At 44.1% G+C, this 26,007-nt stretch overlaps 1 protein-coding gene across 1 annotated transcript in view; it reads right to left on the bottom strand.

Annotated features, from left to right (window-relative positions):
• The window catches only part of COL17A1 (collagen type XVII alpha 1 chain), a 55,351-nt gene extending 31,372 nt beyond the window's left edge, over positions 1-23,979 (bottom strand). Inside the window, exons 1-11 of the mRNA XM_003255434.3 lie at positions 23,826-23,979; positions 18,559-18,621; positions 16,518-16,562; positions 15,409-15,513; positions 14,287-14,415; positions 12,164-12,211; positions 11,190-11,225; positions 10,010-10,057; positions 8,395-8,538; positions 1,789-1,947; positions 1,098-1,169 (exon numbers count right to left, since the gene is read on the bottom strand). Of these exons, the coding sequence (XP_003255482.2) occupies positions 1,098-1,169; positions 1,789-1,947; positions 8,395-8,538; positions 10,010-10,057; positions 11,190-11,225; positions 12,164-12,211; positions 14,287-14,415; positions 15,409-15,513; positions 16,518-16,562; positions 18,559-18,610 (838 nt within the window). The 5' untranslated portion in view covers positions 18,611-18,621; positions 23,826-23,979. The remainder of the gene's footprint in view (positions 1-1,097; positions 1,170-1,788; positions 1,948-8,394; positions 8,539-10,009; positions 10,058-11,189; positions 11,226-12,163; positions 12,212-14,286; positions 14,416-15,408; positions 15,514-16,517; positions 16,563-18,558; positions 18,622-23,825) is intronic.
• Positions 23,980-26,007: the final 2,028 nt, after the last annotated feature.

The raw sequence follows: 26,007 nt of genomic DNA, 5'->3' as shown, positions 1-26,007 counted from the left end.
TCCCTGTTTCCTGTGACACCCTGGGGTGCCTTGGTGCACAGTGTGGGAACTGTAAGCTTAGGATATGGACACAGACACCTAGGGTGCTGAGAGGCACTAACTTGGCAAACTCCTAGTATTCCCGTTAGCCCTTCCTTCTCCTGACACAAACACATAAAACTCCCCCACCTCCACTATGATTTCGAAGCCTCCTTGTTTATTTGATTGCTTGTTTGTTTGTTTTCAACCATGTGCAGAAGCTTATTCCTCCTAGCCAGCAGCTTTGTTATTTGGGGCACAGTATCAAGGATCTGATATCAGCCCACCTTCCCTTGGGACCTGGTTTTTATCAGGACTTTGCAAAGCAAAATAGCAAAGGCAGAAGAAATAAAACATGTAGCCAATGTCTTCTGGATTTGGTGGGCCTCTAGTCAACCGGAGGAAGGTGCTGAAAATCTGAATGCAAAACTTGTACTTGCCTCTATATCAGTGAAGTAAATAAACAAGGCCCACATCATTATATTTATTAGTCACGTTATCACAGGGAGAAGGCAGACTCCTTTCAAAAGAAAAGATGTAGGCTGGTAATATTTACATATAGGCTATTAACATGTATGTGGAAACATAGCAAATAAATATTTCTTTAAAATTGTTGTATGTTTGCATTGGAAGCTAAGCAGTAACATTATTTACCCCAATGCAGTTATTCCAACAAACTATGTGTTATATTTATAGAAAGATCTGAAAATAGTTACTCAACGAATTCTATTTTTCTTTAAAAGATCTGAAATAAAATCCTTCTAAATTAACAATGCCTTTACCCTGAAAATGTCCTACACTATGATTCCGTTAGACCCTTCATTTCCAATCCTCCAACTCTTCCAGAAAATAAAGGCACCACCTTAGAATACGCACATCAATGTGGGCTCACGTCCCCTCGCCTGAGACTTTTCCCTTGGGGTCTGAGTTCTCCCTGTGGTTGAGGGCAGGCTCTGTGCAACCCTGTGCCTCTGCTTCCGGGCTGCAGTATGCATGGAATAAAGTCCTTCACGCTCTTGGGTGAAGCATCCTAACACTTCTATGCAAATAGCCTGGAAAAGTCATCTTTTCACACTGACCTGAGGAGGATGTGCTGAGTCCAGGGTGCAAAGTGGGTGAGCAGGATGCCATGTTATTTGGAACTCCGAAGACTGCAGGGGCAAGGAGGAAGGCTGGTGAGAGGGACATCTGGCCCAGCCAGGGATAGAGATTCGGATACCACAGAAGCACCAGAAGAAATGCCAGAATTGGGTTTTTATATTTTGGTAAATTTTTGTTTCTAGGAAAAACAGGCTCTTGCCTTACAGCAGAGAATGAAACACTAGCCTGCACTGCACCTTGGGTCACAGCCAACAGGTGATCTCAGGTCTGTCAGACCTGGAGTGGACAGTAGGTCCAGCCAAAGGCTCTCTTGTGAGTGACCCCACTTTACAGAGATGGTCCCTGAAGCTCAGAGAAGTCAAATGACTTATTCAAGGCCCCACCGTCAATTCATATGAAATGAAACTAGATCTCCTACATCCACTTTCAGTGCCCTTTCTGGTTTTCCTGATACACTGTGCTATATAGTCTAAAGGGGACGAACCAGAAGAAATACCTTCTAGATTGAATTGAACTGAAATTCCAGGGGGAATCTGCTGGGATGTTTGGCCACAGAAAGCCTCTCCAGGAGGCCCTGAGGGTGGCAAACATTCTGAGGGTCATCCAGCTCCAGGATAGAGGCAAGCTGAGTTCAGGGGTGAGAGAGGGTGTGGGCTGCCCGCCAGGTACCTGATCCCGCAGAGTAGGCATTGGTGTTGAGGAGGGATGAGCTCTGGGTTGTCATGTTGTTGTGATAGGTCCCCATGGAAGACCCCGCGGGCAGGGTGGAGGACCACACATGGGAGGGAATGTTGGCATCCAGGATAGTTGCATCATAGGTGCCTGACACTGGAAACAGACACATGTACACACCCCAGTGAGAGACAAGTCAACACTCCCTGCTGGGGAATCTAGTCACTTCATTTTGCTGTGACTTCCTGGTTTGGGCATTGAAAGCCCCACATTTCAGGAAATTTCTCAGTCCAGGAACCTAAGGTAGTTTCCATCTGAAATCTCAGAGCTGGTGAAATCATTATCTCTTGGATTAGAAATTTTTGCTGGCTCCTGGTAAAATTTGAGGTAGCCAAATTTTGCCTTGGGGTCCACCCATTTCTCCTTCTAAATCTGGCTCCCCATCTCCTGGTGGGCTGTCCCACCAATGGCATTCCTCTCCACCTGTTGCCGACTCCTCCATCTTCAAAGACACTGAGGGAAGAGTTCTTTCAGGAGCAACAAATGAGACCCGAAAACGAACCTCTTTCAGTAGAATTCCAGGCACCATGGTCATTGCAGGGTGCATGCCTGGGCAGGGGAGCCCTTGGTCTGGGGCCACACTGCATGCATGGCAGCCTTCTCTGGTTCCACCCTCCTTAAACATTCCTATGTACCAGCCAGACACTGTGCCCCCAAGAGGGGATTTTCCTGCTTCTTCATATTTGGGGCCAGTTCTGCTTATTTGTCTATGAGAGGGAGCCAGCCATGCAGGTCAGAAAGTGCCCTGATGTTTTGGTTTTAGGGTGAAAAACAAGAAAGATCACAATCTCTAGGCTTTTCTCCAGTAGTGAATGGGAGGGAAGTTTCCTATCATAGTAGATCTGGCTTTTTCCCTCACCTTCCTCCACGGCTCTGCTAATTTATATTTCGGCCTTCCACAGAACCTACCTTGCACTTGGAGGACATGTAATACGGAACTGCTGAACAATGCTCATCCTACTTGACTGGGACATGTTGGTTTTCTGACTTCCTCCAGAGACCCACTGTCCACAAGGGCAGTGACTGTGTCTCTCTCGTCCATTGCTTTTCCTCAATGCCTGGTGCTTGGCATAGAGGAGACATTTAACAAATAGTCACTGAATTAATACATGAAAAGTCTACAAATTTCCCCAATATTCTTCATTTGGGGGATCTGGCCAACATACTGTCCTGGGAGAGAATCTCTAGGATTTAGGGCTGGGCCATGCATATGGAATGGGTGACCAGCCAGGGGTAGGATAGGTACAGCCCACATTTTTCACTGCTTGAAGAGCAGATGCTCAGTGCTTTTCAAGGTCTCTGGCAAAGCCTGAAAGGCCTGCCAAGGCGTGGTTGAATCCCCAGGCCAGGATAGATCTGCCACCTTGTTGCCTTCCCTCCTGAAGGAAATAATGTATACAGTGGTCCATTTCCAAGACAAAGTACCTTAAATCGGTTTAGGTCAGCAAACTACAGAAGAAACAGGATATGCTAGGCCCCTGCTTGGATAGCTAATGCCTGCTTATTGGTCTCCCCTTCCCCACCAGTGCCCTGCACTTAGTTTCCCTCACTCAGACCAAAGAAGTTTAGTTTAAGGTAAAAGTTTACTAGACTGCAAAATAGCTCGTTTTGTCTGTTCTTATCAGCTTGCCCAGCTACTTAGGTCATAAGTCAAATACTTGAAGAGCCCCTAAGCTAACTAGGATTGCAATGCATTGTGGGCTGCAACAAAATGCAGCAAGACAACCCTAAACAAACACCTAAAGCCCCTGCCCAACAAAAGAGGGAACTAAAAAGACACCCTCTAACATTCTCCCAAATAGTCCATTAGGGAAAATGCCTCAGGTTCTTAAGGGCTAACCTTCGAACCATGGACAAGGAAAAGCAAAAAATGATAAAGTATTACTGTTTTATCTGGGCCAAAGAGCCCATTTGTCAGCCTTCAGTCTTTTGGCCTAAGTTTGGCTCAGATGAGGATTGGGTGTGCCAAGCTTTAATTCTCTATGTGAATAATAAAACCCCATCCTCACAAGAGGAGATGGGTTATGCTCTTTGTTAAATTAGTGAATTAACCCTCATACTCCCCCTTCAAGAGGAAAAAAAAGAGCATAGTAAAAAGCCTTCGCCCAATAAAAAGCTCTGGGATCCCATAACATGCTTGCCTCCACTTTATATCTCACAAAGTAGAAGACAGGGAGATCAGGGGGTAACAGTAAGGCTGGAGGAAGAGTAATCTGGGGATCATAAAGAAGCTAAACCTGGCCAGGCGCGGTGGCTCACGCCTGTAATCCCAGCACTTTGGGAGGCCGAGGCGGGCGGATCACGAGGTCAGGAGATCAAGACCATCCTGGCTAACACAGTGAAACCCCGTCTCTACTAAAAATACAAAAAATTAGCCGGGCGAGGTGGCGAGCGCCTGTAGTCCCAGCTACTCGGGAGGCTGAGGCAGGAGAATGTCGTGAACCCCGGGGGGCGGAGCCTGCAGTGAGCCGAGATCGCGACATTGCACTCCAGCCTGGGCGACAGCGAGACTCCGTCTCAAAAAAAAAAAGAAGCTAAATCCAATGTTCCCGTAAATCCTTATCCAAACTTGAGGAAAGGATTAGAACAATGTAAGAAGGACATTGAGAATTTCCCTATTCCTTCTAAACAGCAGATGTCTAATATGTACCCTCTTAGAGAAGTCCCTATGGGACAGGGAGAAGTTGGACATGTAAGTGTGCCTCTAATAAGTACTAAGGTTAGGAATTTTAAATAGGAAATAAGACCGCTCTTGGAAAATCTCCTCGGTTTAGCAAAGCAGCTAGATCAATTTTTAGGACCCAGTTTTTGTACTTGGGCTAAGATGATGTCAATCATGACTATTCTGTTTATTGGGAAGGAGAGGGGAATAATTAAAAGGGCAGCCATGACCGTTTGGGAGAGACAGCATCCTCTCAGGCAAGGAGTCCCACCAGCTGAGCAGAAATTCCTAAATGCAAATCCCAGATGGAATAACAATAACCCCAAAGATCGGGCCCAAATGTAGGACCTAAGGGAATGAATAATTAAAGGGATTAAAGAGTCCACTTCAAGGACACAGAATGTCTCAAAAGCATTCGAGCTTCAACAAGTAAAAGAGGAGACTCCCTCTGCATTTCTGCAGAGGCTCAGGGATCAAATAAAAAAAAAAAAATCAGGATTAGATCCAGAGGACCTAGTAGGGCAGGGCCTTTTAAAGGTTAATTTTATGACTAAAAGCTGGCCTGATATTACTAAGAAGTTGCAAAAAAATTGATGGATAGAATAAAAAGCCAATTAAGGAATTAGAAGGTTTTTGTAAAAAGTAAGAAACGAAATTGGAAAAAGAGAAAGAGAGAAAGCCAAAGCTGTCCATCTTGCAGACAGACAGAGGGGAGCCACGGCACGGCTCATGCTGGTGCCCAGAGAGAGAAAGAGTTAAGCTGCTGACCCTGAAGGCAAGGGGGAGCCGGCTGTGCAGCTGCAGGTGTGGGGGCGGCAGGAGCCGCAGACCCCAAGCAAACAGCCGAGATAAAGGTAGACAGTGTGAGAGAGCTAATGTAAGTAAGCTGTTGACATGGCGAGTGCACTGGCGCCCAGAGCAAGAGGAAGAAACTGAGTGTGAGGGAAAGAGGAAACAGGGATGACAGAGACAGAGAGATAAAAAAAAAAAAAAAGAAAAGAAGTGAGAAAGAGACTGGAAAAGACACAGATCAAAAACACACAAGGTGAAACCGGGGAGGGAGATAGTGTAAAAGGAAAAAAGAGTACAAGAGGAAGAGAGAGAGACAGAGAAAGAGAGAGAGGCCATGGAAGACGAGAGATGGGGAGACAAAGGTGCAGGCCGGCAGTGGCTGCCATGGCCCTGCTGGTGGAGGGGAGTCGGAAGTTGATCTTTGGCAGGGCCCTGGTAGTGAGCACTCCATATCAGGTCAGGAATATATTAAATCCAAGAGTTGGGAGATGGTAAACTAATTCCCAAATTTTAAAATATGAAGCCATATTATTAGAAAAAGATAATTTAGTCTTGACAATATGTATTTGCTTGAATCCAGCCAGCTTCTTATGAAAAGGAGAGGAGAATAAAGAGGTGTCAAATCATAACTGTTTGGATATCATAGAATGTCAAACGAAAGTTAAACCAGACTTTAATATCAAACTAAAGTTAAACCACCCCATTACATGATAGGATGAGACTGTAAATGGGTCATCCCAAGTAATAAATGGTAAAAAACACAATGGCTATGCTGTTGTTAATGGAAACAAATAATCCTTATGTGAAAAAGGTAGATTACCCAATAATTGGTCAGCCCAAACCTGTAAATTACATGCTCTTAACCAGGCCCTAAAGCTTCTAGAAGGCCAAAAAGGCACCGTATATACTAATTCCAAATATGCCTATGGAATAGTACACACCTTTAAAAAGATCTGGATAGAGTGGGGCCTAATAAATAGCAGGGGGAAAGAATTCGTATATAGGGAACTGATCAAACAAGTTTTAAAAAGCCTCTTGCGCCGGGCGCAGTGGCTCACGCCTGTGATCCCAGCACTTTGGGAGGCTGAGGTGGGCGGATCACCTGAGGTCGGGAGTTCGAGACCAGCCTGACCAACATGGAGAAACCCCGTCTCTACTAAAAATACAAAATTGGCTGGGTGGGGTGGTGCAGGCCTGTAATCCCAGCTACTCGGGAAGCTGAGACAGAAGAATCACTTGAGCCCAGGAGGCAGAGGTTGTGGTGAGCCGAGATCGCGCCATTGCACTCCGCCCTGGGCAACAAGAGTGAAACTCCCTCTCAAAAAATAAAAATAAAAATAAAAATAAAAAGCCTCTTGCTTCCAGCAGAGATAGCCATAGGAAACACTATAGAAGCTGTGGGGAACAGGCTTGCAGATAAAGCTGCTAAGCAAGCTTCCCTGGAGGAAGAAGTTAGATTGTTTAGCCTAATCCCAAATATCCCTAAGGTGATATTAAAACCCAAATTTTCTAAAGAGGAAGAGGAAGAGCTGGGCAAGATAGGGGCCACTCAAACTGAGGATGGGAGGTGGGTGCTCCCTGATGGTAGAAAAATGATAAGCAAACCCATAATGAGAAAACTGATGTCCACACTGCATAAAGGAAGTCACTGGGGTCCCCAGGCCATGTGTGATGCAATACTAAAAAATCATGGGTGTATAGGGATTTATACCCTTGCTAAACAAGTGTGTGGGTGTTGTGTAACCTGCCAGAGAATAAACAAAAAAGTAGTTAGAAAACAGACTACCGGAGGAAGACCTCCTGGGTTAAGGCCATTTCAAAGCATTCAAGTAGATTTTACAGAAATGCCCAAAACAGGGAGACTAAAGTATCTGCTGGAAATGGTAAACCACCTCTCCGTCTAGGTGGAGGAATTCCCCCTCCCAACTGCCACCACCGGGAATGTGGTAAAAATAATCTTAAAACAAATTATACCTAGATTTGTCTTGGTAAAAAGTATTAATTCAGACAATGGGAACCACTTTACCTCAAGGGTGCTAAGGGGAATTATGGAAAGTTTACACATTAAATAGGATTACCACACCCCTTGGCATCCCCCTTCCTCTGGAAAAGTAGAAAGAATAAATCAAACTCTCAAAAAGCATATTACTAAACTAATCTTTACAACTAAAATGCCTCGAGTATCTCCCAATAGCACTCCTTAGGATTAGAACAGCCCCAAGCAAAGACTTGGGACTGTCCCCTTACAATTTATTATATGGACTCCCATATTGAGATAGGACTACTGATCTTCCTACTATGGAAACTGAAAACCAATTTTTAAGAAATCATATACTGGCCATATCCTCCACCCTGTCATCCTTTGGGTTAAAGGGACTTCGAACTCAAACCCCACCTCTTGAGTTCACAGTTCACCACTTCCAGCCTGGCACCTCGGTGCTAATTAAGACTTAAAAAGAAGATAAGCCCCACCCAAGCTGGGAAGGTCCCTATCAAGTGGTCCTAACCACTGAAATGTCAGCACGAACAGCTAAACGAGGGTGAACTCATTACATTCAAGAGACTGGTAAAAGAAACCCCAGAAGGAAGGGAAAAGGGCAAATGGGAAGTGTATAAATCACCCAAGGAACACTTAACGCTAACTCTAAGGAAAACCTAGAAGAGAACTATAAGCAAACTCCTTCACTAGGAGTGGATATGTTTAGGATTAATCCTAACACAAGGGGTAAAAGAAGACCTGAGTATTGGATAGGGCCCAGTATTAGGGGTGGAAAGTAGGGAATATCTAATCTATCTAATAATCAACATAACTAAAACCTCTACACCCTAAACCATAAAATTCAGTGCCTGCCATGTCTTACATTATGGGAACTTAGGAAACCAAAGGCAGCTGTCACAAGCAAACAAATATCTGTGCCCTAAAACAGGTTGCTATTGGGGAAAGCCCTGTGCTAGCTGGAATGAGGTTTGGTGGGCCCCAATTTCAAGTCTCACGTTCATTGTTCTCTGAGTCTCTGAGTCCATTCTTTGGGTTTGGATGGCTAAGTTTGTTTCTAACACTCCTCAGCAGCCTGGGCTGTCAGACTTACCTGACTGGGAGCTCGCTGTCACAATTTTGGTCTCCACAGTGCCTTTCTTGGGGATGGGGAGTGTGTTGGAGGAATTCCGGGTGGGGCTCACACTTGCCGATCGACTCCCCTTGAGCAAACGCTTAACATCATCCAATTCTGTCCCTGTAAAAGAATCCACAGATGTTTCTGTTAAGTCCAGGGTTCTTTCCTGAGTCCCTGTGCAACTGGGGGAACATTTGTGGCATTCTGACTACTAGGGAGAATGGCATCTGTCTCACACATTGGGACTTTTTCTCGGCTTTATAATATTCACATTTTGCTAATGAATAGCACTTATCAACTTGGTACTTTGTCATATTAGCCTCATAAATCTTCTGCATCTCACAAGGAGGTCAAGGTGCTTGGGAGATATTTCCTAATTAGACCTCATCAAACATCACAGGAATGATTCTGTGGCTGGAAGACACTATCATCTAGGATCAGGCAGTTAGAGAACCAGGTCCCTTGAAACAGATGATTCAACAGCAGTCTTATCCCCTGCGCAGGATGCATCTGATGTTGGGTCTTTGACCTTGTATGCCTGGGGCTGTCAAAAGGAATTTGTGGGCCATAACTCCTAAACATTATGCTGTGTTCACATGTGATTTAATTTCAAGTCTGTCTGGCTGATTTAATTTGTAGCAAGGTGAAAAGTGGAGCAAGCTCCCGGTGCCTCCCACACAGGAAGCAGGGAAGCAGGAGAGGTGGGAGGCACCGTGCATGGGGAGTGCATGAGGGGATGCATGGGGAGTGCATGAGAGGAGACACAGGTTTGCAGACACTGTATGCTGAAGGAACTCTCAGCCCCAACCCCATTCGCCTCACCACCCCTAAGCCTGGAAGGACTCAGGTGAGAAGGTGTCAGGCCTGGAGTCAGATTCCACAACCCTAGGTACTGAGTTCTCTGGACAAGCACCCATCTCTGTCCTGAGCCACTGACCCTGGTCTTTCTTCTCCTACTCCTTGAACATGACTGCTGTCCTAAAGTTGAGCTCATTTCAAAACGTTGTCAAATACCTCTAGCAAGAACAACAGGTATCTAACATATTCCATCAACAGAGACTGGGGGGTCTCTGACATTTGAAATAAAGTTCAAATTCTTACACTCTACTACTAACCCTTCTCTAATCTTAAACTATCCCATTATGTCCTTGCTTTGAACTGTTCCTTCGATGTCTCATGCAGGCTCATCCCTTTGAGCCAAACTGATCCACTCTTCAGTTTCCTTTCAGGTAACACCTACCTGGGGAAGGCTTCTCTGGCCTGATCTCCATGGGCTGCTGTGGAGCTGCTCCTCCCTGTTCCCTCACCACACTGAGTTGTGATGGTTGGTTGACTTACTGTCTCCCTATTAGTCTATGAACTACTACACAGCAGGAACCACGGTTTACTCAGCAGCTTAACCCCAGCCACCTAGCCCAGGGTCCAATTCACAGAAGGCCCTTAAAGATGTTTTATGATTGCATGCATGCCCATACACACATGCATGCACACACACACACACACACACATGCATGCACACACACATACACACACACAGCACTAGCCCTGGATTTCTGGACCCTTTCTTTTCAGCAAGATCATGACCACTTACATCGGGTGGATGGGGATGCACTCTGCAGTCGAACTCGAATTTCGCTCTCTGTACAAGGGAAGAGATAGAGAAGCGTGTGAATGAAGGAGCTTAGATCACAATCCCTGACACTGAACTCCTAGCAGCAGATGACCCTTTAGGCTGCTCTGACATTTCTGAGTTCTGGAAACAGGAAATCTAGGTGTGCCCAAGAAGAATGCTGCTTAAAAAAGGGAGACCTCCCTACCTTCAGCAATTCCCCATCCTGCCAACTGCACACCTCCCAGGCAGCTGGATATGTTCTAATAAAATTCCAGGCTGAGCAAGGAGGTTCCAGTACAATCAGCAATGGTCAACCCTTTCCCCATCATCCACCTCATGGCTGCCAGAACCAAGGTTCTCTCCTGCCTCTATGGTCTCAGGCATTGGCAAAAGATTCTAAAAGCCAGAGTGTTTACTTGCCATTTTGGCCTCTTCAGAGATGGGAGGGGCAGGAAGCTGGTAGTTAACATTATTAGTTAGCTTCAGGTGGATAATTGGCATCTTTCAACTATCAGCCTAAAGTTGTGGGTGGTTGGCGGTTGGCGTACTGCTAACTTCCAAGTTATTGATGATAATAAGGCCCATAGGAAGTCTAGGTGGGTCATTGTGAAGAATTCTGCCTTCAGCTCAGCCCTAACGTGCTGCCCCCCATCCTGCCCAAAGCTTAGCAAGAGCTGCTTCTCCCAGGACCACATTTCTCTCCTATATCATTGTCTAGATGACTAGATTACAAAACTGTCATGGAGCTGTTTATCTCCTGGATGAATTTTGAAAAAAATGTTGGGGAGATTTTGCTCATCTTTTGATGTGTAAAGGCAATTAGATCATATCTTGTTAAAGTCAGCCAGGAGACCAGAAGTGAAAGCAGGTGTGGTATCTTCAGATGATCCACAGCAAGACAAATGATGCCCCACATTGTTATCATGTGTTTTGCTTCCTGCCTCTATGTGCTTGTTAGATTACTGTCAAAAGCTACCCTTCCTCTCCCGATAGAGCCGGTGGAAGATTCCCAGGATATTCTAAGCTCCTTGAAAGTAGAAAGCATGCCTTATTTATTCTTCTGTACCCCTTACACTCCCTGGCTCAAGGCTGGACACACATTAGCTGCTCAGAAAATACTTGTTGAATGAATTGGACTGAACCCAGTGACAGCACTCACCTCGTGTTTGACTCCGTCCTCTGGTTGAAGAAGATGCTGAGAAACAAAGAAATGCAATTTGAGGCATATATAAGAGGTGGCATGCTAAATACTTTTGACATGGAGGCAGATATATTTGGGGAGGGGTTACTTTCATAGTGTGTCTAAATCCAGATAGGGGCTTTTCTGTATAGCAGTTGCTTAATAAATGATGATCACTTAGCAACAGCAGAGAATGTTTTGCAATACCCTAGTACATTTATGATGCTAAATTAGCTAAATGAATGTTAAGTTAGCTAACATTTTGAATGTTAAGTTAGCTAAGGTAATCTGTTGGGGAGCATGATCCATTTGGACTGGCTGACTATACTGATCAAATGTATCAAAAAGCTCCCAAGTCTTCCCTTTGATTTTTTATTCAAGACTGCCATGGTTTCCCCACTGTAAGCAAATACAGAAAATTATAATCACTGTATAATCGATGATCCTGGCATCAGTTCATATGCACAGTGAGATTACAACAACATGGAACAAAAACTTAAGGCCAAGTGAAGACACAGCCTGGGGGTTCATGAAGCACACACAGTTCCCTTGAAAGCAAACAATAGTGGAGGTGCCGGGATGCCTGGCATTTTTGTGTTCTACTCACTGCTCTGCCTCGTTGGGAGGCCTCTGTGCATCTCATGGAAAGAAGAATCCCTACAATTATTGCTTGGCCTTAGGGGCTTATCCATCCAAGCCTGAGCCTTATGTATAGCTTACCATTTCTATAGTGCCACGAGCAAAGGCTTATGACAGCAAGTTAATGTGGCTGATAGTCCCCTTAATATGCTTCAGGATAAAGAGCAAGGGAAAAATAGGTCAGCAGGGGTCAAACTCCTTTAGAAGAATCCATTTAACTCATGAGGTCCCCTACTCCCACCACTTCATCTCCCCCGGGGATTTTCCTAGTGCCTCGTTTGACCATTTCTTTAGAAAATAAAGAGAGGACATACCAAATTCCTTCCGAGGGTATTCCGGAGAAGAGTTGCCACTGGAGCTCCCTGGAGAGGGGATGAAACACTTAGAACAAATGGCCTCTTAGGCCCATAAAGCTTCCAAAAGGGGAGGTAGTGCCTGTTACTTCTTTCTGGACCTCCACAGCCCTCAGTGTTTCAGGGGGGAATGAGGTATGCTCTTCAGCATGCATGTCAAAGGAGCCAGGCTCGTGATGTAAAACACGACCCATCATGGCCCTGGTCACAGCACTTTGCTCTGGTCAAGGACTTACTTAGATGAGGCAGGGATGAACCAAGGAGAGCAGGAGGTTTTGGGTTCTTCCTTTTTTGTTCATGTCCTCCACCAGCTTGCCCTGTGTCTGTCCTAGAGCAAGTGACCTGCCCTGATCAAGTAACCTGCCCTCAGAACTTGGAACCTCTCTGACCTTGTGAGGCTTGTCCCAAACGTGGACCCAGTTAAAATGAAGGTACAAACCCCTGGTCAGGCCCGACCTCAGAAAGCACTGTGATGATGCAATCCACCTCACCTGGATTTGGGGCTTCCCAACGGCCCGGCAGCTCTTGTCCTGCAGCGGCAGGAGGAAGTCTGCTGTGTGCATGGGATGCCAGCCCGCTGTAATCATTCACTAGAGTGTCTGGGCCTTACTCCTGCTTCTCCAACAACAGCACCCATCTCTTCTCACTGTTAAAGTCCTTGGCCACCTGGCTGGTCAGTTTCCCACGTAAAACTGCTCCTGCAGATCACTAGGAACTCCAGGAACCTTAGTAATGGAACTCAGGTGTCTTCTTCTACCACTCTTTCTTGACCCTGAGCACTCTCTTGTGTTGATCTCAGCATTGCTGCATGTTCCTGGTCTCCCTATGTCCCTAAAAGACTCTTCATCCTCTCTCTGTTCTCTGGCTCTTCTTTCTCCTTATTCCCTCCACTTTATCTTTCTTTGCTTCCTTCAACTTTTATACTCTCTTTCTTGGCAAACTCCTTTAGTCTCCTGACTTCCTCTAACACCTCTTTGCGAATGGCTTCCACCTGGGTATCTGGGCCCTGACTTCTTCCCTGAATTCAAATCCTGCATCACCCACTGCCTGCTTGCTACCTTCGCCAGAGAGCTGGGCAAGTGGCTGTACTTCAGGATGAATTAGCTGGATTCATCAAGTGGAGTCATCCATCTAGTTCCCTGTTTCAGTTGTTGGCACCACCAAGAACCCAACCTGTGTGTGAAGCCTTCTCCTTACATTTAATCAATTGCCAAACCTGTCAATTCCACCTCAGTGATACCTTTCACCTCTAGCTCCTGACCTCCATCATTACCAACCTGGTCCCAGCCAAAATGTCCCTTCTCTGGATGACTGAGGATTTCTTTTTAACTTGTCACTGTGTTTAGTCTCTTTCTCACCAATTTTTCCAACACATGGCTTCCAGAGTTCCAGTCCTGGACCTCAAATATGATTGTTTTGCTAAAAACTCTCTGTGGCTTCCCATTGCATATGGAATAAAGTCTAAACATCTTATCCTAGCACTGAATCTGAGTCCCTCAAACCTTTTGCATATAAGTACCGCTGAATTTCCGACTTAAGCCCCGGGCTCTCCTGGCTGTCTTTGCTTATGCTGCTGCTCCCACAGCTTGGACAGCCCCATCTCTCCATCTTTGGGTATCAAACTCTTACTCATCATAAGGACCCCGCTCAGATGTCACCTCCTCCATAGAATTTTCCCTGATTTCCTCAGCTTAAAATGATAATCTCCATCTACTTTACACAATTGTATTTTATCTGTCATCTTAACTTGTCTATTAGACCATAGGCCCTGAAGACAAGATCCATGTCCGATTCATTTAAGCATTCGTCAAGGCATTCTACACAGTGTTAAATGCATAGCAGGTACTGGATAAAATACTAGTTGGTATAATATAATAATACTAAATGGGTCAATGAATGAATAAATGAGGTAGTGAATGAATGAATGAAGTCTTCAAGTAACGCGAGTCCATAAAAGAAATGAAGGAGGAGTGGGGAGAAAGGTGAGGGGCAGACACAGGTGGCCAGGATGTAAATCTTCAAAGAATGAGTGAAGTTGCTTGGGGAAGAGAATGGTTCTCTTGTATGGTTAGTGAGACTGATACCTTCATAGGCGTGGTGGGTAACGTGAGTTTTCCTTTCAAAGGTTGAGCCTGGGGAGTTGGGCAGAGTGGAGGCAGGTGAGTGAGCCCTCCTGTAACTAGAGGTGGAGGCATGGCCTCGTGTGCTTCCAGCTGCAAGAGGGGAAAAGCATAAGTTCTCAGTGCTTCAGCAGAGAGGTGAACCAAATGGCTACTGTGACCCAGCTATATTAACCAAGTACACTCAGGGAGGGTCTTCGGGAGGGCACAGCTGAAAGGGGCCACCTCAGCATTCCCCCAGCTGTTCAGAAATGGAAAGGTGGAATTATTGCCCGGGAACGTCCTTCCTGTGCGTAGTTACCATGCATGGAAATGGAAAGGATTTGGCATGATTTTTCTTGTAGACACTGCTTGGATGGACTAGAATATAATCCAGCGTGGAAGTGTGCCTCAACAGGTAAGGACAGGTGTTTCTTTTGGTCAACCTGGCTGTTCTAATGTCTTGGGGCTTCCTTTTTAGTTTTACTTCCAAGTATTTTAAATGGCTTCAGGAGCTATCTGGGTGCTTCTTGTTTTTGTTTTTGTTTTGCCTTGGTTGCTTTGTTTTGTTTTAGTTTGAAAGAGTGCTTCACTGGGAACAATGGGCCTGTGTTGGATGCTTGCCCAGTGGAATCTTGCACAGCATGGGATCACATGTCACCAGCTTCCCTTAGCACAGTAACCCAATCGTTAAGTTTCTTTTGTTGTTGTTAATTCAAATTGTAAACCCTCAGGCGTGCTCATTGTTCTCTAAAGAGATGGCTTAAAGAGAGTGATTTCGTGAGGCAATAGCTACCTACCCATGAAATCTTCTTAATTAATGATAGTTATTTATATTGTGGACTTAATGAAAATGGATCTGATTTTAAGTAGGCTTCAAATGCTGATGATTTATAATTTGCACTCCCGGTCTCCAACCCTGCTGCCCAGTGGCTGTGTGTTATTTAGATAACTCTTGGGGGCATTTGGAATGGATGACAGGTGATTGTGATTGTCCCTCTTGTGCACTGATTCAAAATCGTGTCTGCCCTATGTCCTGTGTAGGACTTTCTTGATGTCTCTCTGTCAACCATTCTTCTCTGACCCCTTGCACCAGTGGGCACTCACTTGAGTTTATGTAGCCGCTGCTGCCATGAATCAGGCTTTGTTTCTCCAGCCGGCTCCCTCCACCAAGAGAGCCTGTTTTAGCATAGCCATTGCTGGTCCCACCTTCTGCCAGGAACAAAAGCAGGTGATAATTTCAGGGTGGAGTCAGGCCAGAGGATCCCCTGGTCTCCCACCCTGTGGAAGCCTTCCCTGGTTTTTCACCAGGACCTTCTTAGTTTGGGATCCCTTTCCCACCTACATTATAAGATGCAAGCTGCCATGCTCCAGTTTCGTTGTTGTTTTTTTGTTTTGTTTTGTTTTATCCAAATATCTAGAATGAGTATTCCACCTGATTTAAAAGAAAAGTCTCCTGGGTGGAATATAGCAAGTTGCGTATTAGGAAATTTTAAATATTAGAAAAGGCTGAGCGATGAAAGCTCCTTGAGTCCAGGACCTGGTTGGGCTTGCTTTTTCTGAGTGCCTGGTCAGTGCCCAGACATGGCAGCCACTAGAAGTGCTGGAGGGGCGTGTGGCAGCTCTGTGTTGTTGGTGTTCCACCTGGCAGCCCATCACTGCTCCGACTTCACCTGCTGGTGGGTGGGCTCTCCCCATCCCCAGGGAACTAGGCTCCCTGGAGGCGGGGGCAGGAGGTAGCTTTTGGGCTCAGATCAATATTACAGGAGTGATAGGAGCTCCTGGAAAAAAAAGAAGCCTCAACAAGAAGCTTGACTGGTAGCCCCCAGTCCCTGCTCAGGTTAGATCAGGTATCCAATATTTTAGCATCTGGAATAGGCAAATCTACAGAGACAGTAGATTTGTGGTTTCCAGGGGCTGAGGAGAGAGGAGGGAGAATGAGGAATGGTCACTTCTGCTAATGGTCACTTCTTTTTGCAGAGCCATGGATATCTTCTAAAATTGGACTGTAACCATGGCTGCATAACTTGGTAAATATACTAGCAATCACTGAATTATACACTTCAAACTGGTGAGTTTTGTTGTATAGAAATTAATGTCAATAAAGCTGTCAAAAAAGATTTCAAAAATTTTGGAGCTCCCATGGAAAAGGTTACAGGTGTGGGGCCCTTCAAATGTGACCTACTGAAAAGAAAGCTATTGAGGTAGCTACTTACTTGGTGGTAAGGATGTAAGTCTTGTGGTTACTGTTTCAGTGACAACTAGAAAAAGACAAAGAAAAGATGAGTTCTCATGTAATGCACTGACACCTCAGCATCTTGGCAAGGTCTAAGCTCTGTCACAGGCTAAGCATATTAAATTAGGTTCGACATTGATTTTTCTATCCTTGTGCTTTAAGGTGTGTGATCTGACCCACTGCGCAAAAAGATATGAGCAACAACAATGGGTTTAATATGCTTGGAAAAGAAGTTTATATCTCTTTGGAGCCAAAAGAAGTTACCCACTGGTTTGAAACATGAGTTGTTTTGGTGTTGATATCTCTCCTTGGACAATTAGATCCAGTCCAGCCCTGGTGTGAGGTTGAAGGAGGACCAGGCCCTCTTGTCTCAAGTCACTCTGTTTCTCTGCATTTCTCCTTCCCTATGGTCTCTCAGTCCAGCTGAGACCAACACCCTGGCTGACTTCACTGTGTACTTCTTCAAGAATTTGGAGGTGTTCAAGAACATTATGTTTCGTTCTAATGTCTTCAGGGCAACCCCTGAATGTAGGGAGTTGTGGGAAGGAAGGGTGCTCCTGGTTAAGTCACATTTGGGGTTTGGCAAAATCAGTGATCCAGGCACATCACAGACAGACTTGAAGAACCAGTCCCTTGGCCTCTGAAATTTAGTTCCTGTAGGTCTGAGAGATGGTGAATCCATCACTCACGCTCTGACTGTGGCCCTCACCACTGCCTCCGTCTCTGGTGGGTATACAGAAGCCCCTACCTCTCTGGGGTTTTTGTTCTTTAAAAGCAGGTTTCCAGCGTGCTTGTATGCATGCATGCATGTGTGTATGTGTGTATGTGTGTGTGTGTGTGGCATGCATGGGCACATACATGTGGGGAAGGTGGTGAAAGGAGAAAACAGTAAGGATGATGGTCCAGGATCATTTTGTGCTACTTTCAGCTGTGCCGCTGACACCTGCTCCATCCCACACGACTCTCATTCACACTGTCCTTCTTCATACTGCATTTTGCTAATTAGTTTGGTTTTTCTAGCAAGAAGATGCAGTTATGGACATGCCAGAAACAGTACTTAATGCATAAAAGGAAATGTTGGCCGGGTGCAGTGGCTCATGCCTGTAATCCCAAAACTTTGGGAGGCCGAGGCAGGCAGATTACGAGGTCAGGAGTTTGAGACCAGCCTGGCCAACATAGTGAAACCCCATCTCTACTAAAAACACAAAAAATTAGCTGAGTGTGGTGGTGGGCACCTGTAATCCCAGCTGCTCGGGAGGCTGAGGCAGGAGAATGGCTTGAACCCGGGAGGTGGAGGTTGCAGTGAGCCAAGATTATGCCACTGCACTCCAGCCTGGGCAACAGAGCAAGACTCCGTCTCAAAAAAAAGGACAGTGGCAGCTTGATTTGAATAATGGTCCTTCAGTTTTCACTAAGCCTCTCATTGTATAGACCTTTGGGATTCTTTGACACATAAAAACGAATTATTTCCTAACTAAAAGTTTCAAGTCTATGGAGCCAGAATTTTTTTTTTTATTGGAGATATATGAAAGTCACAGAATAAGTGAAAGAGTTTCCTGACTTAGAGTTGGTAGGAGGAGAGTTTAAATGTCTCTGAATTTATTATTTGGGCAGTTCCACAAAATAAATTTATTTGTTTTCAATTTTCAGTGTAGAGGTCAACTATGATACAATAACTAGGATGTTATTCGTTTAGGTTTCTGTTGTCCTGTACCCCTAAACTTGGAAATGATAAAATAAATTATGGTGAATTCATTTAGCAGAATGCTATCCCATCATTAAAAATGAGGGTTATAAAAACTATACATGGAAATGACAACCTTCATCATTCAAGAAAAAGCAGGACATCTTTTGACATAAAAATCAACAACAGCTGTCTTATGAGAAGGATTAAATCCATTTAGGAACACATTTAAACATGATACAGTGGTTGTGGTAGAATTATTAATGAATTACTTATTCTGTTTCCAAATTTTTATTACTTTTATAATAAAACACATAAAAAATTCTGATGCTCTTACTTCTTTCAGTGACTTCAGTACCATCTCGTTTGTTTTTCTTGGTTACATCCATACCATAGCCACCTGCAGGAAAAATCAGAAACCATGATAGTCACACTTATCATTGTTTTTAGTAATTATAGGTCCCCGCTGTTGAAGCTGATAACCAAAAACATGATTTCAAGAATTTAAAGCATAATTCTTTCATGTGAATATTTTTTATGGGTCATTCCCATTTCTTGTAACAGGTATAATAGAGATTAATTTAGTTGTTCCACTTTGGATTCTATTTCTTTGTGCTGGGATCTTGTTTTTCAGTGTCTAGTTGATCAGCCTGCCCCCTGCTGAGCATCAAGAGGCTTACATAGCAGATTAGGTGTCCTGACCTTTGACTATGAAACCTCCATTCTTTTCCATGGTAATAAATAGCTGAAGGGGATCTGTAAGGCACTTAGTGCTATCAACTAATTCATTTTAATGTCTCCCATAATGTTCAATGTTCTGTATGGAACTCTATGCATATGAGACATTCACCCTTCATTATTTAAGAGTCTGGAGGTAAGAATGGCACTTGATGGATTTAAATCAGGATAAAAATAATTAAATTTGTCGTACTTGTATGGAACTTTACTCTTCTCAAAGTATGAAACATTCACTATGATCGGCTCTCACATGCTTATCTGCAGACACAAGTATGAAAAACAGTTGAACAAAGCCTGTAAAATCTACAGAAGCATGTAGGAAAATACATATTTGTATTTTTTTATATTCTCCCTTCATTCTTACTCTGCTTCTGAAAAAGAAAACCAGTGCAATCTTGTCCACTCTGTCCCTCAGCATGGATGGTATGAGGCAGGGCTGTTGCCAAAGGGTGGTGGGGATGAAGGCTCAAGTCTTAAACACACAGGAATGCACAGCAAGTGTCCCATCCCAACTGGGCTTTTCTCTTCTTGCTGTGCTGCCTGGCCCCAGGTTCTGAAAGGACCTGAAATCTGAGTTGCCCTGTGGTTCTCTCCCTTCCTCTAACTTTCTCTTCCTCCTAATTTATTTTTTCATTGTAGCTGGAACTGGGTTCTAGAATGCTGAGGCACACTGCTTCTGCCAGGTGCCCCTTGCTTGAAGAGCTCTCCTTCCAGTCTCTGCCTAGTGCCTTCAGGTTCGGCTTACCCAGTAGGCAAAGTGGGCACAGTGCCTAGGCCCACAGCACATTTTGGGGCTCACAAAATGTTTACTTTTAACATCAGAAGGAAAAATGATCAGAATCTAATATGGATTATGTCCTTCTTTATACCAATGCAGTTGTAAAATAGAATTTTAAAAAGTTTTTTGATGGAGGAAGGGGCCTACAAAGGCAAAAGTGTCTAGGGACCATGAAAGTCATACTGTGGCTCTGGGTGACTTCCCTGATGAAAACCAAGAGCAAATGAGACCACAACGATCTTGTGGAATAACCAAGATTTGTACACTTAGCTTCAGGCCCTGGTAAATGTGCCAACTTCTTGCTCACTGGTGTTTCTCAAACACAGCTCGAGGCAAGGAATGAGGCATCATGGAAAAAATCCTAGCTGGATCTGAGAAGCCACAGAATGTCTTTATAGGTATGTTTCCTGGAGCCCAGAGGAGGGGCTCCATACACAGTTTAACAAAGCAGTCTAGCCTCATTACAAGGATAAACCTGACCAGTGAACCTGTCTGCATTCCAGCTATAACCTATATGACTTATGTCATGCAAACCTACGTGCAACTGGACACCTTCTTTGCAATCCTTTGTTTAAGCATTAATTTGATACCTCTGAAACCCTTCTCTGACTTTCTTTTAAAAACATAGATAATAAGCTGTGGATCAGGAGGCATTTGGGGAGATTAAACCTTTAAATGCACCTGGCAGTCAGTGGGGAGGTGACTAGCTTTCTAGGATGGTACCTGAACTGATATGAAATATTATCCTGAAATGAACTGTTTATAACAATCCATGGAAACTTTTACCTCCTACAAGTTATTGCTTATTTTGATCTTTCAGTGAAAGTTGCTGCTGACAGCTATACATTTGGGATTGGCAGGATGAGTTCCACTTGCAGCCATTTAGGCAGATGGATCATGACTTTGTTTGCTAGGAGTACAGTCTCCAGGCAGCAAACCTGGAAAGTTTTGCTTATTCTTTCTTTATCCAAAACATAGCAGGCATTTCTAGGCCCTCCATCTTTTCCCTGAATCCCAATGACAAAGCCTTGATTTCTGCAGCAAAAAGCTAAGGGTTCCCCAACTTCCAGAGGGCACGAAGTGATGATCTACTTAGAAATCAGATGCCCTCCTTCAGGGCCTGGGAGCTCCTCATTGGAAGGTACTTTGTGGATATAACCTGCTCTAGGCAGGTACAGGTAGATGCCTCTCTCTCAATATGAAGCCACCCCAATGTCTGTGTGTCCCACAGCCAATCTGAGGTGTCAGGTAGGTGTTGGGAGACTGATTCCTTTAAACCAAATATAAGAGGAAACTTTCTATAAGTGAGTTATATTAAATGGAGAATGATGGCGTGGGGCACAAGCCTGGACTAGGATCTTCCGATAGGACCTACAGTATATTCCCAGGACTTCTTTTTTACACATTTTAAGTGCTGATAGTTTTTAAAAGAGTAACATTAGGAAAAGGAACGTTTCCTGCCCAGGTATGTGCCTGAGCCTGCCTATCCTAGCAGGATTCACCAATGTGTTCATCTTCCAAAAGTCCTACTTAATGGAAGCACTGTCAAATAACATAATTTTTAACTTCTCAGATATTTGGGCCACTTCACTAGAACTAAGGATGAGCAGATCATTCAAGCTCTCAATTCCAAAATTATACTAATTTCCATCCATAGTTCTAAAGGGTTGCTTTGTGGTTATTTTATAGCTAATGTTTTTGTGAAGGTGTAAAAATGATCCCATGTCACTTTTCTAGGCAAGAAGACACAATTTTAAATCATTTTTCTACTTTTATGAGTTTTTTCCTTTCCCCTTTATTTAAATGATGTCACATCTACCTAAAACTATTCAGACGATGCTAACATACACACACACACAAGGACAAACCACCGTTAGTGACAGTGAACCATCACGTTAACTGTTTACCATCACATTTGGGTTTAAACCATCACATTATCTTATTCTAATGACACATGAAACACTTTGTTCTTGATACAACAAAGAGAATGAAGAAGCTAAGTATTTTTCTCTCTATTTTTTGTTTTAGGAACAAATGTTCCTATGCTCTGCTAATGAATTGCAAGTATTTTTATAGCTTCTATTACTGCAATCTCTATACACTTTAAATTTTAAAACAAACCAGCAACAAAATTGCCAAAGTATTAGAAAACTGTCCACCGGCTATTGACCTGATAACACAGAAGGGCCCAGCAGTGTGATGCCAGGAAAGCCAATGCCCTGGAGTTGACTATCTTGGAGGCTTTGTCTCTATAACACCCCAGAGATGGGTTTGCCGCTTGTTGCATTTGGCATCCTGGATTCTCATGACTGGGGGCAGGTGGAATAGGGCACCAGCTTTGTGATTATGCTGGTTTGTTTATAGTTGTGTCCTGCCACTATTAATAATGGCAAATGAAACAAACAATGTAAACACAGACTTCTTTTTGTTTTTCATAATCTGAGAAGGTGGTTAGTTCTTAGATCTGGTCAGTTTCACCAATCTAAGGAGCTTTTTTCCTTTTTTTTTTTTTTTTTTTTTGAGACGGAGTCTTTCTCTGTCGCCCAGGCGGGAGTGCAGTGGCGCAAGCTTGGCCCACTGCAACCTCCGCCTCCTGGGTTCAAGCAATTCTCCTGCCTCAGCCTCACAAGTAGCTGGGGTTACAGGCATGCACCGCCATACCAAGCTAATTTTTGTATTTTTAGTAGAGATGGGGTTTCACCATGTTGGCCAGGCTGGTCTCGAACTCCTGACCTCAGGTGATCCACCCACCTTGGCCTCCCCAAAGTTCCTATTCTTTTTTAAGACAGAATCTGGCTCTGTTGCCCAGGCTGGAGTGTAGTGGTGCCATCACAGCTCACTGCAGCCTCAACCTCTTGGGCTTAGGTGATCCTCCCGCCTCAGCCTCCTGGGTAGCTGGGACTACGAGTGTGTACCACTATGCTTGGCTAATTTTGTATTTTTTGTAGAGTCAGGGTTTTGCCATGTTACCCAGGCTGGTAAGTTTCTATGCAAGCTTGAAGCAGAGCTGTTCACTTTAATTGTTCCTGTGTAAACTCTGATCAGACTCATGCGGGTGTTTTGCAGGGCCTAAGAGTAAAGCAGGACACCTCTGATTCTCTGGAGTGAGTCTGTGTGGGAATAGACATCTGTCTTAGGTTAGTTCTGACAGATCTGTGCCTTAGCTCTAAGAGAGAACATATGGAGGTAAGAAGAAACTATTCTGCTTTTCAAATAAATACCTTTTAAAAATCTTGCTACGTTTTACAAGTCCACTATTAGACTACTGATTAACTACTTCTCAAAAGAAGGAATGTGCCAGAGGTTTTGCCTCCACTTAAAAAAGTAAAGTGATAATTTGTCAGTTACCAGTTAACGTCATCCACTTAGGTATCTAAACTGGTAATTCTCATCTCAAAGTGAGTTTTTTTGGCAGGGGGAAACCCAAGTTGACTCGTAAGAGTGTATATATGGGAAACAATTTTCTTCCTTTCTTTTCTTCCTCTAAGTTTGATCCTCGAAAATTCCTGAATTAATTAGATCATTTCAAAGATCATACTTTTCTTTAGCTTGAAGGTAATTTTACAGCATGGTAAACGCAATGTTTACCACGTATGGCTTAGTCAGAGAGGCCCAGTCAGCACAGGGGCTGTTTCTAGAAGGCCCCCTTACCTATACTTTAACTTCACCTCTGAGTTGTTCTCTTCATCCAGTGGAGAGAGAGAGACAGAGGGAAGAGGAGAGCAAGATAGCGAGAGAGGAAACTGCGATTGGGAGAGAAGGAATTATAAGCCTGTATCATATTCCAAATAAAACAACACAAGTCATTTTACAATGCTGAAAACAATACAGAAAGATCTTGCCTCTAAAGCCAGGTATATTTTAACCAGCCTTCTCCTTTTCCCCACTTATTTCCTTTGAAAGACCTACCCTAAGCAGAATGCATACACCAAAGTCATCTTTTATAACCAATTAATCACCTTAACCAGAATGCTAGAAACTACAGAACTTCATCTTCTTTTCTCCAATAAACATTTAATTTCTAAATGGCAAACCTTAAATCAAAGTCTCAGAGAAAAGGAGAAAGGTCAGTCGTTCTGTTTACTTACCTGGTTTGAGGTTTTGAAGGAATTCGACACAACTTTGAATAAATCTCCCTCTCTCTTCTTCCCCTGATGTTTTCTAGAAATTTGCAGTGCTCACTTTTTTTTTATCCAGACCCAGCCAAGGTGTGTTAAAGCTGAGTGATCTTTCAAAAATGTTCACTTCTCTTTCTCTCCACCTTGTTTCTTTCAACTCTTTGCTTCCAAACAAGTCCTGACAAAGGTGTGTCATGGTTTACAGCGTTACTCCACCCTTCCAATTATCTGACACTTGCTGGATTTAAAAAAAAAATCTGCCTCCAGGAATCAAACTTTACTGGAGGCAGAAAGCTTCTCCTTCCAGCTTAGGTAGATTAACTATTTACAGGCCTATGGGGAAAAGGAAACAAAGGACCAGCATAAAGGAAACGCTTTTTTATTGCCTACCTTCTACAGCTGGAGCACTGCCACAACTTTGTGGCAGTACCCTTCCTCAGTGCCATGGGTACTGGAATCCCACTGCATGATTCATGAGTCTAGGCACGTGGTTGGGCACATGGATGGGCACGGTCTAGGCACGTGGATGGCCTGTGGTCATAGTGCCTGAGCCCTAGAGAAACTGAAGTTGGCAGGATTTATATTCAAGATCTGTTTCCGCTATAGATGTCTTTGTCCTCTGTTCCTGTGTCCTGTGTCCTTTGTCCTGTTTTCCCTATAGAAGTCTTTGTCCTCTTTCCCCTCTTGTGACTCAAGCCAGGTGAAGCCCATCTGGAGAAAATAGGTGGTGAACTAATTCATAATATGCTAATGACTGAACGTACTGGGCAATTGGTGGGGTAGGGGTTCATTTTACAAAAGAGGCAACCAGATGTAGTGATACTGACCTGAAAGAGTGACATGTTAGTGATGGATTTTAGGCACTCAGCCACCTAATAATGGAGAGAGGTGCTGTTGGGGAGGGATAAGGACCTTCTTGTCCTTCAAATCAGGTGACCACATAGTCTCCATACACCTAAAGACATGTGTGGGCTCCCAGATGTCCTGCAACTCCAAGTACATCCTGAGGCCCTTTAGATTTCCCTAGAGGGTCAACTTGCATCAATCAGGATAATTCTTATGAATACCTGGATAGCATCTGGCTTTCCAGGGGGCCCAAAGACTAGCTTGAGGCCCTTGGTGTTGGTAAAATGGGAAGTCTGAACCTGGAACTCACTCAGGCAGTCCTTTGAGGCCATAGCACATTCCTGGGACCCAGCATCACACTGGGATTCCCAGTTCTGAGGCATTATCCTAAGATACTGGAGGGGAGCCGTGGGGCCCCTACAGCAGAGCACCGACATGCGACTGCACCTTGCTATTGTGGGCACTGCATCCCGTGGAAGGGTAGCAGACCACGACAACACCTGTGGGGCTCTTGCTCCTAAGCTGCCCATATTCCACACTGGAGTCGTGCATTTCAGAACCCTTTCAATTATGCAGAATTTGACACTTGCTTTCTAGGATGTTCTTGCCTTCCCCAAATAAATACTCAACATGTCTTCCATCAGTCTCATAGGAGAAGAACATCGAAGACCCCAGAACACACAGAGCTTTCAGCATAAAATAGACCTGCGCCTGCATCATTTATTCCTTTATTCATGAATTCAAGAATTATACGAAAATATATTGGCTCCTGCTTGGAGCCAGACATTAAACTATGTGCTAAGAGTTTGGTGGTGAAATATGGACATATTCCCTCTGCTTATGGAGTTCACAGTCTAATGGAGGAAGATAGGCCTTACATAATGTATTAGTTGGTGAGAGTTCCCATAACAAAATGCCACGGACCGGGTGGCTTAAACAACACAAATTTATTTTTTCACAGTTCTGTGGGCCAGAAGTTCAAGATCAATGTGTCAGGAGGTTTGATTTCTCCTGAGACCCCCTCTCCTTGGCTTGCAGATGGCCGCCTTCTTGCAGTGTCCTCACATGGCCTTTCTCTGTGCATGCACATCCCTGGTGTCTCTCTCTGTGTATCCTAATCTCCTCTTCTTATAAAGACACAGTCAGATTGAATTAGAGAACACCCCAATGGGCTCCTTTTTTACTTAAATTTGACTACTTTTTTAAAGACCCTATCTTCAAATAAATTCACTGAGATACTAGTGGTTAGGGCTTCACATATGAATTTTGGAAAGACACAATTCAGCCTATAACAGTTGTGTACAAT

The sequence above is a fragment of the Nomascus leucogenys genome, chromosome 3 (assembly GCF_006542625.1).
Source record: "Nomascus leucogenys isolate Asia chromosome 3, Asia_NLE_v1, whole genome shotgun sequence".
NCBI classification, from domain to species: domain Eukaryota; kingdom Metazoa; phylum Chordata; class Mammalia; order Primates; family Hylobatidae; genus Nomascus; species Nomascus leucogenys.
The sequence above is the reverse complement of the archived record's forward strand: the minus strand, read 5'-3'. Positions and strand labels throughout refer to the sequence as shown.